The 16,747-nt window shown below is 38.8% G+C and overlaps 1 protein-coding gene across 2 annotated transcripts in view; it reads left to right on the forward strand.

Annotated features, from left to right (window-relative positions):
- The first annotated feature begins 2,330 nt into the window (after positions 1 to 2,330).
- Positions 2,331 to 16,747, forward strand: part of LOC134856178 (xylosyltransferase 2-like) — a 90,617-nt gene continuing 76,200 nt past the window's right edge. Inside the window, exons 1-5 of one of the 2 annotated variants that reach the window (XM_063872544.1) lie at positions 2,331 to 3,081; positions 4,838 to 5,117; positions 5,512 to 5,689; positions 6,507 to 6,728; positions 8,168 to 8,367. In XM_063872544.1, the coding sequence (XP_063728614.1) occupies positions 2,888 to 3,081; positions 4,838 to 5,117; positions 5,512 to 5,689; positions 6,507 to 6,728; positions 8,168 to 8,367 (1,074 nt within the window). In that variant the 5' untranslated portion in view covers positions 2,331 to 2,887. The remainder of the gene's footprint in view (positions 3,082 to 4,837; positions 5,118 to 5,511; positions 5,690 to 6,506; positions 6,729 to 8,167; positions 8,368 to 16,747) is intronic. The other variant, XM_063872545.1, reaches the window with a different exon arrangement.

The following is a 16,747-nucleotide window of genomic DNA, read 5'->3' on the forward strand; positions in this document are numbered from 1 at the left end:
TGGAACAACAGGATGATTTATGATTACTAACCATTTATTGTCATGCTACTAATTTTTATTTTTATTTTTCAATAAATATTTTTCAAACATGTTTTGTATATTACTGCAGAGTTTTAGGAAAACGATCTTAGATCTTTTTATCAATCGTTATTGTATATTAATAATTTTGTTTAGCGCCTGAAATGATTTTGAAGATTAGCTTCAAGGTTTTATGTTTGCAAATGAAAATCTAAATTCATTGCCAGTAGTATTCTAAATATAAAAGTTTGTTCTGGTTTTTGCTTAACTATCATATAGCTATATGGCAAATTTCTACTTTGTCGTATGTCGTCTCTGGTTCGAGGTCTTCTTCCAATTCCGGGTAGTTCTGTTATGGTTCGGAATATTGGCTCTGATCTATTGAGTCGTAGAGACATTTCGATTAAATTATTGTCGTATAACATTTTGTAAATGTTTTTGTCTAATTTCTAATCTATTTTGGTTAATTCTAAGCTATTAAGGTCTTGTTCGAGACTTATGGTCGCACCAGATGAGTTAGGACCGAGTTGGTTAACTCATAGAGTAATTTCGGATAGGGTACACCGTCTGCTCGTCACGCTATCTTATTTTCGGCCGGATAGATTCGTGCAACTTCTTTGTCTAATACCGATCCTAATCTTACTCTTATACTATCTAGTCTCAGGTTGTTTAACTAGTCTCTGCTAGGCTCAATAGATCTAGGGTATACTGGTTTATTGCGGCTGCTGAAGTGCTCGGGAGAGTCCAACTAATTTCTAAGTTAAATTCAAATCTCTCTGGTGCTGAATTTACAAGTAACTTCAGCACTTACAAATAAGTGGGTTGTTAGTTAGATGGATCATGATTGGTTAATATTAAATACTTTACATTGGTAAAATATCTAAATTATCCAATCATAAAATGTAGTTTAGATCAGGTTCCAATAATCTGATTTCTGTTGAGTATCTAAGCAGAAAGTGTTTTCATCGTTTTTGACCTGAAATCAACCCAATTTCAGAAAAAATGCGTTTTGAGTTACAAGTCTTAGGCGTTTTGTCCAGATAATTTAAATCAGCGCTGTATAATGTTTTATTGTTAACATGTGCGATTGATCTTTTCTAGCTTGTTTAATTCGCACAAAGTGAAGCCATTGAACTCTGGAATGATTTTTGGATGATGCAAATTGAGAAACCATTTTCTACTCTGTTTGTTTTATGAATAAATGGTCATTAATTGTTAATTTTATTTTCACCGCAGATTTTTCAAAATGAAATTATCAATTTGCGTTTTTTACATTTCCTTTTTTGTGTTGCTGTATTTCGTCTAGCAGCACTAACAAATTTACGTGTTTCTTGAAGAGAAAATAGCTTCAAAAATAACAAATAACTGTATAGGTGGATTGAAGATTCTGTTTTTAACTGTTTCAGCTGAAATATGTTGTCAAGTGTTTTGTGTTCGAGTTTCAAGATAGTATTTTGTGTTTATCGTTTTTTTGGCAGCTTCACGCGACAATCATTCAGTTAAAACAGACTCCTGTGGTATTAAAACTAGCTATGCTATTTTCAGTAACTTTGGTTTGTACTGCAATCATCTCTGAGTTTTGGCTCAAACATGTTGGATTGCAAGTCTCGACCTGTTTGTATTCAACATAGCCTTCATGCACTTCTACATGTTTGCTTTTATTTTCTTTGCGAATCAAATGGTCAGATTCGCTCTCTCGATATTTTGTTTTGCTAGATTTTTGATCTTTGTTTGAATTTGAGTTTTGTTATTTACTTGAAGTTAACTTTTTTTACTCGAGTTTTTTTTAACTGTGTGAGTGGTGTGCATGATTAAAGATGATTCGAACACATCGATTTGTTTTTTTTTCGGTCTTGTTCAGTTCTCGGTCTTATTAGTTTTGTCTCTTATGAAACTCCTTGACTACATACAACGAGCAGCAAATGTCCATCTCGCTAACTACAAATAAGCACCGATTGAAAATAAATGGAATCAAACTTATTAATGTGCCTTAAACAGGATTTAGAAACTTGAATTAAATAAGTCGCATCACTGGAAAAAAAGGAAGATGGTACTGTACTTACTTTTGTTTTGTTTACACAAAACGTCGAACAAAATGCTGAAAAAATCTGTCATTTGTAGCAAAAATGATTTAAGTTCAAACGCCGCGTCTTGATATTCTTAATTGAGTCTCATTTCTTTCAATCAATGATTTGTATTCAGATTAAGATTTTTTTATTCAGTTTCTTCGAAGATTAAGTTAGTTATTCAATAAATTGACAATGATTGTAGCCTGTCTGCCTGTGCATTTGTTCATTAATGTTGAGTGACTTGAGATCAGTTGTGAATTGTGTTGTTTTGTTGTGTTTCAGGTGGTTATGGTTTAGTGACTTGTCCCTCTGGTGCTACTTAGCTCTTCCTCATCCCCTATTCCTACTCCTATTACCACCCCCACCCTCCCTTCCCATTTTATTACTGCACATTTTATACTTACCCTGCCCTAGATTACCTGATCTCTCATCCTGCAGTTGTTATTATTTGTAGTCATTCTGTTCGTTTACCCTCTCTTGTTTTCATCGTTATAATTAATCGTTTTGCACATACTCTATCCACAATCAAGTCCTGCTATCGGAGCAGTCTGTCCAATGGTGAAAGACAGCATCGGAATGTTATCTCTATAATTTTGTTATTTGTTCACAACAAGTATTGCAATGCTCTCCTCAATTTGTGTCACGTTATATTGCCAAATCGTTTAATTTGCTCTTATACTTCTGTCGGAACAGAAGTGCATCGGTGCTCTCCTCATCTGTCCTTCTGAGCTCAACTTGTCATTCTTCTTTCTATTCCATCTTCTTCTTCTTCTTTTGCAACTGTTGCTTCCTCTGTGAGCATGGGCTGCCCCCTGCGACTGAGGAGATTGCGGGTGAGAGTGGGGACAATGGGACTGCTTCCCCCCCGTTTCCTCTCCTCCCCCCTCCGACTCGCCCTCCTTCTCATCCTCTCTGTGGCCACCCTTCTCTTCATATCACACTTGTACATATCTACACATCCCCCCAATCACAATCACAATCGAGCACACCCAAGGTAAACACCCACACACACACATACACATACACACATCAGTTCATATCCACTGACCCTTCAAAAGGACTTACTCTTGTTGGGGAAGGGGGGTTTGAACAATCTAGTCGCACAAGATTAACGGTGTTCTGGGCCTTGGATTATTTTAAGGCTAAATTCGTGCAGCAGAATTGTCTGTTTTTCAGATTAATTCGATATTGAAATTGACCTAGTTTGCATACCTAGTTATAATTTTTGAGTGGTTTCAGTCACAATACGCGAGAACTCAAAGGCCAACAAAAAGTTCAATTGGTTCAATTTCAAGTCCCACAAAATAGGGCAAAAGCATAAAAGTTTCAATTAAAAATGCTTACGTTTTGACTGTCTTTTTTAAATTTGTGATGCCGGATGTTCCTCTATTAGGGCTTACAAAAATGGCCAGAAGTCATCTTATGCTTGAAAACAACGGAATGCGGTAAAATAAACAGCCGTTTCAGATTCTATGACCGCATGCAAAATTTAGAATTTTACTACGTCAAATTTGTTTTTTTTTTTTGGTTTTTTGGCGGTTTGACTTCACAATTCCTTCATTCAAATCCATTTGGTAACAAGGATAGCCGGATACTGTGCATGCAAGTAGCACAGAGTTTTCCGACCACAGTCTTCAAAAACATAAAAAAAAGTTTTTTTGAAACAATTTTCGTTTTTTCTGCCTGGTGTGATAAAGGGTCTGAAGAAAAAACTAGAGCTTAGAAATTTTCAAAAGTCATTGTTAAATAAGCAAAATGGAGAACAATGTTTGTAGAAAACTGACTAGAAATCACAAATTAAAAAACATCATAATATTTTTGCAGTTTTTCCAATTTTTGAAGTTGATGATTCCATAAAGACGCTAAAATACTCAAAAAACAAACTTTACTCGATTTGCCAAAATAAGGTTATTGTGAGGTTTGAAGCCATTAAAATAAGCTATTGTTAGCGTGCTCGCTGGCTTTATTTGCTCGAATTAAAACGAAAAAAAAACAAACAGGTTTTTCTTAAATCACGACTGAAATGGCTTTAATATGATATATCACTCAAATTTATCCGATGACTATTTGTGGCAGCTGATTTTTCGTGGAAAACAAAAAAAGGTTAAATACACCCGAAAATAAAGTTCCTTCCCATTTTTCGAATCGTCGGGAGTATATGGAAGTGGAGATGACGCAAAGAACGTGGAATTTAGTTTTAAAATTTCCCAGCGGAGTGAGAAAATTATGTTCACTCCATGTGGTGTGTCCCGGCCTCTTGCAACCCGCAGCCAGTTTGGGTTATTTTTCGCCACAAAAATGTCAAATAAAAGTGTTTTTGAGGATCAAACTGATTCAAGGCCATATTTTTTTGATGAAATAGAAACTTGAAATTTTTCAAAAAAAAATTCTTTCCATTTCCGTTTCTCTGCGTTCTTTAGACACTTTTCCAAAATTGTTTGTTGGCTATGTTTGAAGTTTCGCAAAGGAGCTTTGGTTTTTTTTGTGTTTTTGAGATTTGCAAGTTACTGTTGAAATATTTTTCCGCCGTTGCGTTTTTCTCTACTAGTTTTTCGATTTTATTAATATTGTTGTAAGTGCCAGTTTTTGCTCTTGAGTTTTTTTACCAGTACTCAATTTTTGTGAAGATGTATGTGTGCGTGTTAGAGGAGTGATAGTGATGGTCGTTTGTCGAAAACAAGCCTGTTTCTTTGCTTTAAGATGAGTTGTGATGCAGATGTGATTCATTTGTACTGTATTGTATCTCTAAGCAGGCGTTTTATGACTGAACTCAATCTGCAGTGGGACTCTGACTACTCGGATGACTTCCCACACGCACTAGGGGGTCAATTGGGTAAAGGTGAAGGGGGTCAAGTGGGGGCGAGACAGAGGGGACAGCTGGACTTCCACACTAAGAGGGAGATGGACATGCGGGAGAAGAAGGAGTTGGAGACTGCGGCTGAGAGGACCAAACAGAGGCTTCACTTGGCTGCACTTGAGCACTCCCCTAACAGTCTCGTCAATGGCACCTCGGTTGAGTTCGGAGACAAGGTCAGTGAACCGCAAAGCACGTCAAAAGCTTCTCTCTTGTTCTATTCTTCGTTCCATGTATACTGTTGCCGATTGGCCGTGCATCGGTATTGATGGTGCTCAGCAAACATGATTGCACGTTCAAATTGCATGCACATGCACCTGTGCTACAGTTTAAGAGGTGAGCGTTTGTAGGAAAACCATAGTTTAGTTAAATGGTTGCTTAGAAACAGCACAAAATATCTCAACCAAATGAAAATCTCTAATGCGAAAATAGATATTACAATTATAATAATGAACACAAAACAAGCTGTTTTGAATCGTCTGTTTGTCTGTGACCTTGACTGTTGTCGGTTTTGATGATCTCAGTTGAATGAAAAATTAGACTTTTGAATGGAACTTGTGTGTGTTGCAGTTGAAAGAGATGCGTAGGAGTAACCCCTTGTTGGCCGGGGGCATCCGGGACCTGAAGAGGGGGGCTTCGAGGAAGAGGGAACCTTTGCCCCCCAAGAGTGCAGAACCAGAAAGTGTGAGACAGCTGGAGAACCCGGAGATGACCAAGTTCTTTGGCAAGTTCATCGACCAGGCCATGAGTAAGTAGTGCACAAGTATCACATCCGGTAACATAGTCAACATGCAGTGTTAAGTATTTGTGTTACATAGAGAAAGAAAGAATTTGCGGCTGTGGTTGTAAATTTAGATGCAATACAGAAAATCATCAAATTGGATAATCTGGAGTAGATAGACAAAAGGCACATTGAGTAGCTTCCGAGAGTCTACCCGGCTTAATTTTAAATTTAATTAACTTTTTGAAAATAACTTTAGTACTAAAAATACCAAATTTAGACACGTACAGAGTCGGGCTATATGTTTCTGAATAAGTGATAATTAAAAGACAAAAGTTAATAGAATTATATCATCAAGATTAGAAAGCATTTTGAAATTAAAAATTGAAGAAATCTGAAAAGATAGGATTCCTCAAAGAATAGAAGAAAATGGAGGGTCCTAACTCAGTCTAGAATTGAAAACCTGTAAGGATATGCAGGTAATAATTTGGCACTGGTTCATATGAAAACAGATATGTGTTTTGAAATACACATCTATCAAATCATCATTACTTAGTTTGAAATTATTCTGAAACGTATGAACGAAATTACTTTCTTAATTTTTCGTCCTTTTTTTCACATTTTTAGACAAAAGCTTGTTTTCGCTCATCAAATTTGATTGTGCTCATAATTTACAGAAACGGGAGCAAATGAAAGACTTTTGGTTTGCTTATATTCTAAGTATAACGTTTCCATGAAAATGAGGAATTGTAAAAAATGATTGGAGATCGAATGAAACAAAATATTAAATATATAAATGTGTGTGTGTGTGTATGTATGTGTGTGGATGTGTGTGTGTGTTTAGAGATCAAAGAGGGGAGGGAGGAAGAGTACCTGGAAGACTGTGGAATCAAGAGGGGACATGGGCCAAGTGCATTCCACAGTGCCCTGGATCGGGCCAAGACACACCAGTGCAAGGCAGAGATAGCAGTGGTAGGATGCAGTCTGACCAAAGCACAGTTGTATCCAGCACCTCTCCTCAAGCCACTCCCCAACTACTGCCACTTCGATGAACGGGAAAGAACTGGTCAGTCTATACTCATCAATACACCACACCCACCCACTCAAACTTCTCACTCACGCTGCGAGGCGAGAAGACGAAAGACATAGTCTTATTATATATGTTTGCGTTTCTGGCGACTTAGAGGAGTTCAAATTAATATGGAGTTCAAAGCATAGTTCAGTCTGCTTATAGCTTCGACTGGTAGAGATGGAAATAATACACTGTGATAAATCAATCTGAGAGTCGGAAGTTTTCAGAAAACGCCTAGTTTTTTTGCCGAAAAGTGTGCTAGGTGCTATAAAACCATGACTTAGCTATCTTCCCATTTCTTTCGTCTGCTTGCGCACACACGCACCACACAGACACACGCACATACATATACATATATACCCGTACACATTTACACACACACACACACACACACACACACACACACACACACACACACACACACACACGCATACACGAACGCAAGCGCACAATGACGCACGCACAAGCAAGCTAGGGGTGACAAAAAACTGCAATTCGAGTCCGTCCAGGAGCCTTGCTTTTGGGAAATGAAGTAACCACGAGCGAAATCCATTATTTTGTACTCAATATGGCGTGTTGGGTGATTTTTTTTTGTTCGGACAAATTTATCAATTTTTAGAAAGGGAACACTGCTTCATAGACTTTAAAAGGCAGTTGAAATATTCAGGGCTTCATCCTTCTACGAGCATTCCTGTTTTGTTTTGTTATCGAAAGCGAGGAATTTTTTTGGTTTCCTGGGGTTTCATGGCGTTTTTCCTTTTTTCTGTTGGCTATGGCGTTTCTTTACAATCATCTTTTGAAATTAAGAGTAATGAACGTCGAAAAGACTTATATAGGTCTTGGTGATACGCACTTTAGGTATATACGCACTTTTTGAGTTCAATTGAATTTTATCTTTTGAAAACACTCCAAACACAAACGTGGAAGTGGCGCGAAAAAATGTGAACGATTTCTAGTTTCGAATGTGAAATTTATTTTTTAAATTTCCAGGGGAATAAAAACTTTACCTATTGATGCAGTTTTCTCAAGTTGGGTTAATGTTATCGAAGAAGTGCCAATCATAAATCGTTCTAGAAATTGAAAGAGCTTAAAGGGCATCTATTTTTTCTTTGAAAATCGAAAGTCGAGATTTTTTCAAGTCAATGTTTTTTTTTCTGGTTATTTGCGTTCATTACTCCTTTCCAACTGTCAGCTGGCTTTTTTTCAGGTTTTCAGATGCGCATTTACCGTTTCGCCACATGTCTTATTTGTGTTTCAAACTATTTCCACGTAGTCCAATTGTAATAGAATATAGGCATGTGAATGTACTTACAAAGACATTTTCTCCTCCCACAGTAGAAGAGCCCAATAAGTTTTTCCCACTTGTTGTCTTATCAATCATTTCCTCCACAATAATTTCCTGACTGACTATATTTGTGTGTAATGTGTTGTAGAGCCTCTGAAGCTTCCTGGGCAACATGTGAATGGTCTGATGGACAACAGACCCCCGATGGAGACAGGGGGAGGGGCAGGGGCGGGGGGTGTGTTCATAGTGTTTCTACTGCAGCTGAGTGGGCGGGGGGAGCGACAGGTGGAGAGACTGATCAAGTCCATCTACAGTGGCAGACACGCATACCTTCTACATGTAGACACGGTCAGTTATAAAATCAAAATTACAACCATACAAAAAACATAAGATGCAGGCTGAAAACCATACTTGAACTTAGAATGCAAATTAAGGCTGCTCTAGTCAAAACAAATGTTCGGGTATGTTTCTAATAATCGAATAATTTTCCTGTCAAAAACTTAAGACTGGTCTAAGATTTTCCATTTTTTTATAGCGTGTAACTCTTACCACAGTTTCGATCTATGTTTATGACTGGGTGCCTAAAGATATGTTTTGCCGCTTAAGCTCAGTGTTATTATAAGCTTTCTTTACTAATATTCCGAATAGTTTACAGCTAATGCTTGCATAATTGAAAAAAAATCGATGTACGATTTATTGTTTCAACCGCTGAAAGTGGGGAAAAACTTAATCTTCGGGTGTCTTCAGCTTTTTTTTCATTCTTACTGCTTTTTTCCACGCAAATTAGGTACCTGTAGCACAGTTAATCATCAACATACCATACCTTGAGTGATATGACATATAAAATCCCCTGAATGCGTGATTCGAAAGTCATAAGAAAATTTTAAGGCCAAAGTTCCATAAGTATCGAGAAAAAAGGTTTGAATATGTTTGTTTTCTATTCTTTTTTCGACGAGTAAAGCAAACGAGTAGGCTAATTCCACTAAATGCTGTTGGGCAATACTGTGTTCAGTAATGCAAAGTGGTATTTCACATCGATGTGCTTCGTTCGTTTTTGCATCACAAGATTCCTACTCATCTTGATCCAGCTCTGGTTTTCCTCCTTGATGACTGTTGATCCGTCATTCCCCACGCCTATTTATTGAGAAGTGATCGCAGATATAGAGCCACTTGAACCGCTGCTGTCATTGCTTGTACTCAGCCTCACTGGTAGATGTGGCTGCAGTTGGTTGTTTCTTGGTGCTCCCAACTAATTGCTCCCCCTGCAATCTGCAAATGAAAGCTGTAGCCAGTAGTTGACCTTTTATCATCCAGACTTCCAGCGCTTATCAGCATCTGCGGATCCATAGAGTTATGCACCATCGGCGTCCTTGGTGTAGCACAGCTCCAGAACTTTGCTCCGCTTCAGGTAACGAAGAATCCTCTGTGCAGCCAGCCAGTGCACCCTTCCTAGATTCTCCAGGAAACGAAAGACTTGATTCATAGTAGCTAGGATATCAGGCCTTGTTTGTCTAGCTTGGTGTAATAGTGAGCCAACAATGCCTCTGTAGTCCTCAGCCTTCATGGACTTCACCTCTGCTGACCCAGCTTGAGGGCAATCCTTCTTCAAAAATTGTGTGCGCTGATATCCGCTGGCGTGCCCACTGGATAGCGTTCAGATAAGCCAAATCTCGAATCAGTTGTCGATGCAACGTGATTGATTTACTGTAAGCGTCCCAGGTGACTGCTTGACCTGCATTCCCAGGAACCAGGACAATGGTCCTCTGCCATCCATTTTGAATTGCCCGGAGAAACGGCCCCCCGTCTTGACAACTCCATCCTGACCTCTGCATCCAAGGTTGAATCTACCCAAACAACCACATAAATCTTTGCATCATTTAACCCCCTCATCGTGAACAGAAGTCGTTTGCTGCTTCTACTGAGTCCTAATTAAGTACGAAAGTGATCAGCGTCTGTTACTTTACGTCCTGCCGCAACCTATAGAGACTATAGAGATGTCGCAGCATATCATTTAAGCAAGCCTACTTGTCTGTCACGCTGCTGAATCCCTCTAGCTTCTCCATCTACAGTGTTTCTGGTAGAAGAGAGTTGAAGAAGCTTGACTTAACATCCATCTGATGAAGTACAAGATCACTTTGTGCCCCGATTTTTAATATCTTTGTTGTTTCGGGTGCACAGGTTGGAGCAAACATCTCAGTTAAGCCAATTCCTTCCTTTTGCATGGACCGTTTCACTGCATTTTGAGCTTTCAACCGCTCCATTTGTCCCATCGCGTCTCTCGTCACAACATGAACCCATGGACAAGTGTCCACATTCTCATGGCTTCTAGAGACTTCACCTCTAGAGCCATGGCTGCCAGTCACTGCTCGTTTGTCAGCCTCTGCTTGGATTACAATCGCTGAAGCATGGGTATAGGTCAGTCTCTATCGAAAAATTGGGTTCCTTGTCCTAATGGACCTCTGCAATGGGTGCTCAGTCGAATTTGAGTCTACTGTTTCCTCCTCGAAACGATCTTCACCAGCAGTCCGCACTGAATGTGCAGTATCATCATCAGTTGGTGCGCTTGTTGCTTCGTTGGTTGTCGTGCTTGGTTGCTCAATATCAATGCATCCCTCGATTGATAGCGCCAGAATGGCTAACTGTCAACCATGAAGTTGTCTGGAATGATGTTCTCATAGATAGTCACGCTTCTCGCTATCACCACTCGTCTTCTTTCTAGATCCATCGGGAAATACGCTTTGCTCTCCTCGAAACCGATTAACTTGCTTTTCTTGCCCTTTGGATCCAGTTTCCGTCTCTTGCCTCGAGCCAGTTAGTACGCCAGGCAACCGAAAACACGCAAATAGCTATATTTTGATAGGTTCCCATAGGGTATCCCTGTCGGTGAAAGGCGCTTCTACTTACTGGATGTGGGACACAATTTGCGAACCCTCATATATGTCGACATTACTCACACCCAGAACATCTTCGTTAGATTTGTGTCGGGCTGCGGACACCGAGTCATCACGGTGATCATTCTCTTTAAGCGCTCTGATACACCATTCTGTTGAGGGTTATTAGGCAAAGTGTAGTTCCTCACATCATCGTGGCAGTCCCTGGTCTCCACTTTCACTGATCCTTTAGCCTCAATCCTTGACAATGTGCGCTTGGGGTTCTACATACTTGTCCCTTCGTTCCAGCTCTCAAATCTACAACAGACAGCACTGTTGCGCACCAGTGCTGCTGCTATTGTTTTGAAACTTTTCTGTTTATGATTTTACCCACAGTGAAAATGTTCGGAAGTTATTTAATAATCTTTTGTAAGTAATAATTCAGGCCTAGCATTCTCTGTTTGGCCTGCAAAGAATTAGTTAATGCGTTCTTTTTAATAACTCCTAGCCTTCACTTTGAAAAACGGCCTGTGGTTTACCAACTTACAGCTTTAAAAATCGGTTGATCTATTTTTTTTTGGAATTTCAAAATAAATCATTGATTTCATCAGAGCCCATTTTGATGTTAAATACGCATCCAAAAAATTGTGACCGCTCAGCCGTAATATTCCAAAAATAAAACAATTTAATATCTTTTCTTTTAAATCCCTGTACGTTGAAGGTACATAACAATAACTGTATGACTTCAATACATTTTGAAATGTCTATTTACATTTAATTAAAACGGAAAAAAAGATGCAAAAACGTCGATTTCCGAAAATGCTTCACGTAATGATAATGCATTTGAAGTTTCTTTGCCCTCGCGATGTACAAGGGTGCTGCAACCTGGTAGTGTGATTGATAGTACGATACAACTTTTTTCTACCCAGTCACAAATTAAAGTTCTACTTCCTGGCGACTCTTTTGAAAGTGACGGTTCTGGTTAGTTTTGTGAATCCGTACCCTGTATTGGCAATAGATTTTTCTGTGCTTTGACAATGGTTTCTATTGAACACAATTGATACATATTTATTCCATCAACCGAAGCGAAAGAAGCTATTTCCTTTCTAGAAAAGTACAGAAAGGTTCAGAAAGTTCCCAACCCAGTATGTTTTGCGAAGTTTTTGAAATATATAATTCATGCAATGTTTGTTTGGCTTTACTTTTTCTAATTTATTGCATACAAAGTTTTTGTGGTTGCCTGGTTGCCTATCGTCGAAGTATCGTTTTTTAAAACTTCATTTCGGATTCATTTCGTCGGTTTTGTCATATAATTTGTAAATTTAAGAACTATGCTTTCGTATAGCCTTTTGTTTTTTTGTGTTATAGACTTCTTCGTCTCAAACAGTATCTGCTCATTTTTATCTCAAGTGGTTTTGAAGAGTCGATCAACGCAGTGAAGACTCTTATATATGTCTTGAATGGTTTTTGTTGTATTTTTTTTGTAACAAGAAAATTTCTAAATTTTGTTTACGCTCAAATTTGATTTTTTTGCGGTTTTTTTATTCTTTTTGATTGTCAACTCATTTTTCTTTGATAAAACGAAGGCAAATCCCTCATTCGAACAGCAAAACTAGAAAAGTCACGAAAAACGTGATCACCTTCCAATTTCGAAAGTGGATATTAATTTTCAGATTTCTCTACAGATTATTGTGTTTGTATTAATCCAGTTTGTTTGATTTGCGTAATTTTTCATTATTTTATCATAAATTATGCTTGAAATTCAAGGAGCAGTGAGGACATATTTTTTTCGGCCTCCTTGTGGTCATTGATTCTTTTCCATCTGTCTGTTGTTTGTGTTTATCATATTACGTCTTTTGAAGTGAGAAAAAATTAGTGTTTTTGCGTTTATGTTTCGGAGAATCATGAAGAATTGGATTTCAAATCTTTCATATTTGAAAATTTTCTATAACGTTCCCCCAGTTTTCGTCTAACCAAGTTTTGTCTTCTTAGTTACCGCTTGATTACACATGCGTAGCGTACTGTGATAGTACAATGGAACTTTTTTCAACTTAAATGGCAGTTAAAAGTGCTTTTTTTGGTGGTTTTTGTTAATTATTATGCTACATGAGCCGTATTTACGCTTGCCATTAGCAAGTATTATCAAACTGGAATATCGACGTTTTTTTGGGTTAACAAATTGTTTAACAAAATTACATGAATCACTTGTGTAAACTTCTATGAGTTACCAGCAACTTGGCCTGGAGGTAGCGAATATGCCTTGGATGGCAAAGGTCCTGCGTTCGAATCTGACCAGGGTCAGTGTTTTTTAAACGGGAAATTTTGTTTCGTATAAAATTTTCGGCCGATTATCTGTCTGCTTATCTGTTGTCAGCTAACTTGTCACATCGTGGAATGTTTTTTTTGTTGCTGCCCGCATTTTTCTTGAATGTTACTTTAAATGTTTGATTTTTTCTTTAATCTGTAATGTAATATTACATTTACTTACTTTGACTTTGTAATTCTTTCTTTGTTTTTGTTTTTGCTAAAACAAAGTTCTGCTGCCCAAATTATTTCGGCTTAATGACCTAATTTTGGGTCGGATCAGGGAAAACAAAATTTTAACACACCTTTCCGCACGTTTCAAGTTGGTTGTAAGTTTACCAATCGGTTTGAAATTTATTTTTTTTCGTTATGGAAAATTATTTCCAATTTTATAAGAAAAATTTTAATTTTTCTCAGAAACTCGTGCTGATTTTCAAAAAAGGGGCGTCAATTGAGCCTGCGAGCCTACATACTCCCTTAGAGTGTCTTTCAATTTGACCCTCTGTCTACAGCCTTGGAAAAAATCTGTGGGGCAATATTTGACCCATATTTCTGTGAGGAGTATTTGACCCGTATTTTTGATTTTTTCTTTTCGCTTTCTTGAAAACTACCCCTCTCAATTTTGACTTTCTTGTTTCAATGAATGGAACGTTTTTGAAAAGTTCCTTGCATATGCGGCTATTCCTCCCTTTTCGAAAACTAACCTCTCAAATGTGATTTTGTCGGTTCAGTGGAGAAAATGGGCTTTGGGAAATTCTCTGCAATATATGTCACCCACAGAGTTATCGGCTTTTTGGAAAAGACAAAAGTTTGATTTTTGTACTGTTTTTAAAACTTTTTGAATATTCTCGAAAACTTTGTCTTCAAATCTGAGATTTTGGGTTCAATTTAAAGAACGAGCCAAATCTGAGATTTTGGGTTCAATATAAAGAACGAGTTTTGGGAAGATCATTTGCGTACTCGACTACGTCCAAATTTTCCTGACATCAAACGTTGTGGCCCTCGGAAATTTTGATTTTTTAACTGTTTTTCAAGTTTCGACTTTTCTCGAGAACTACTCTCCCAAATATGAGATTTAGGTCCAATCAAAATTAGATTTTTATGGATTCTTTTTGCCAAAGCGGCTTCAAGCTGTTTTTTTTAAAAAGTTTTTTGGTTCTCGTTAACTATACTGCCAAATCTGATATCACAGGTGTAATAGAAGCAACAGGTTGTTGAAAGCATACGCTCATAAGTGGCTACACGCAGTTTATTTGAGAAAAACAATTCTGGCCTTTAAACAAGTCAGAGTTATGGGTCTTTAACAGTTATTGGAAACTTTTTGGTTTTACTCGATAACTACCTTGCCAATTGTCAGGTTGTGTTCAATCGAGAATCCGGTTTGGGAAATCTTCTCTGCTCAAGCGACCACAACTTGATTTTTGCAGAGAGCAGTTATGGATTTGGAAAAGTTTTTTGTTTTTAAAAGTTACGACCGTTTCTTTAGAAGCTTCTAGAATTTTTTTCCAAATTTTTGCATTCAAATCTGAGATGAAAAGTTCTATTTAAATAAATGGTTGCGATAACTTTCCTGCAGAAGCGGCAACTATTTTTTGAGAAATGTTATCTCCTTCAGGAAATTGGTTGTCAATCTTCCGCACCATCCAGTCGTAAATCCGAATAAGCCGGGTAAGGTGCGCCGAGTCCTTAATGGGGCTTCTAACTTTCACGGCACATCCTTAAATAAGTCCTTATTGGTGGGTCTGGACCTACTCCAGAATTCATTTTTTGTACTTTTGCGGTTCCGTCAACTTAAGTACTCCGTCTCCGCGGATGTACAGGGTATGTTCCTCCAGGTAGGAGTCCTCGCCCGCGATCAAGTTTCGCTCCTTTTTTTTGTGGTAGGAGGATACCACTTCCGATGTGGTAGTTCACCAGTACACTCGCCATATATTCGGCGCGCGGGATTCGCCTACGGGCGCCAATTTCGCGTTGCGAAAAACAGCAACTGATAATATGTCCACATACCCTGAGGCCGCCTCAGTTATAAATGAAAATTTTTTACATGGACGATTACTTCGATTCGTTCGAGAACGTTACCCATGCAATTTAAGTGAGCCTTGATTTGGTTTCGTTACTTAAGTTAGGAGGATTTAATTTGACTAAATTTGTCAGTAATGCTGAAGAAATCACTTCAGCAATGAACCCCGAGGATTGCGAAACCTCGTCTTCAACAATCAAGGAAATGTGTAACGGTGACAACAATCATCACACGTTCTAGGGCTTAAGTTGGACCTTGTGAAAGACACATCGGTTGCTAGCAGAGGCGTGAATCGTCCTCTCGATAAGGCATTAACTCAACGAACCGTCTTGAGTTTCGTCTCTTCTGTGTTTGATCCTGTTGTGTTAGTAGCTCCTTACACCGTTAGGGCCCGTCTGTTGCTTAAAGATATTTGGAAAATCAGTGGCCAAATTTGGGAGGACGAATTGCCGGAAGACATAAGAGATAAAATTCTCGAGTGGCACTCCTGTCTCTCTCTCTCTTTGGGCAATGGACTTTTCCCCGTTGTTATTTCACAGAGCCTGTGGATCAAATTGAGCACCACGTGTTCGGTGATAGCTCGCAGGACGTTTTCTGTGGGGTTGAATTTTTGCGTGCGCGACTCTCGAGTTCGCTCAAAACTCAAATATCCTTCATCTTTGGTAAAACTCGCGTTGCACCCATGAAAGCATTATCTATACCGAAGCTAGAGCCTCAAGCTGCTCTGCTCGCCACACGTCTGAAAAATGATATACTGACCGCCCTTACTGTCTGCAATCATCATGTCTACATGTGCACAGATAGTACTACAGTTTTGCAGCGGCTTAACTCCACTGAAATTTACCTGTATTCGTCGCGAACCGTGTCGGCGAAATCCTCGAATCGACCACTATCGATGGCCATGTTCTGAGCGGTGAAAATCCAGCTGATACCGGTACGCGGGGGATTTCTTCGGAAGCCCTCAAAGATAGCAGCTGGGTTATTGGTCCGAGCATTCTCAGGACTACTGATTGGCCGTTTATACCCGACGAACGTGTAATCAATGAAATTCGTTTAAAAGGTCCTGCTTGTGATGTTGATAATTGCTTGGAGACATCATCTTCCTTCGTCACCGATGTCACATCCATCAAACATCCCGAAAATGGGTTCAATTGGGAAAGGTTCAGTCCTTTACAAGATATAGACGAGTAGTCGCCTTTATGTTGAGGATGCTGCCTTCACATAAGCATTTTCGCGGTAAGGACTTACGAGTCACCGACCCCACTGAACTTGGTTTTGCAGAAAGCAAACTGATTCATCTTGCTCAGATGGAATTCTTCCTCATTGAGTTAAAAACACTCACCGCTGGCAAACCTGTCAAGAATAGTAGTAAAATTGCCACATAGTCACCATTTGTCGGTCCCGCTGGTATCATCCGTTCCATCGGACGGATCGTGCGCTTAGTGAATACCGAGTTTGATACTAAGCACCCAATATTACTCGACGCCCGACATACCCTAGTTCGTTTGTTGGCCCGCAGCTTTCACCACAAGCT

This window comes from Symsagittifera roscoffensis, unplaced genomic scaffold, assembly GCF_963678635.1.
Source record: "Symsagittifera roscoffensis unplaced genomic scaffold, txSymRosc1.1 SCAFFOLD_25, whole genome shotgun sequence".
NCBI lineage: Eukaryota > Metazoa > Xenacoelomorpha > Acoela > Convolutidae > Symsagittifera > Symsagittifera roscoffensis.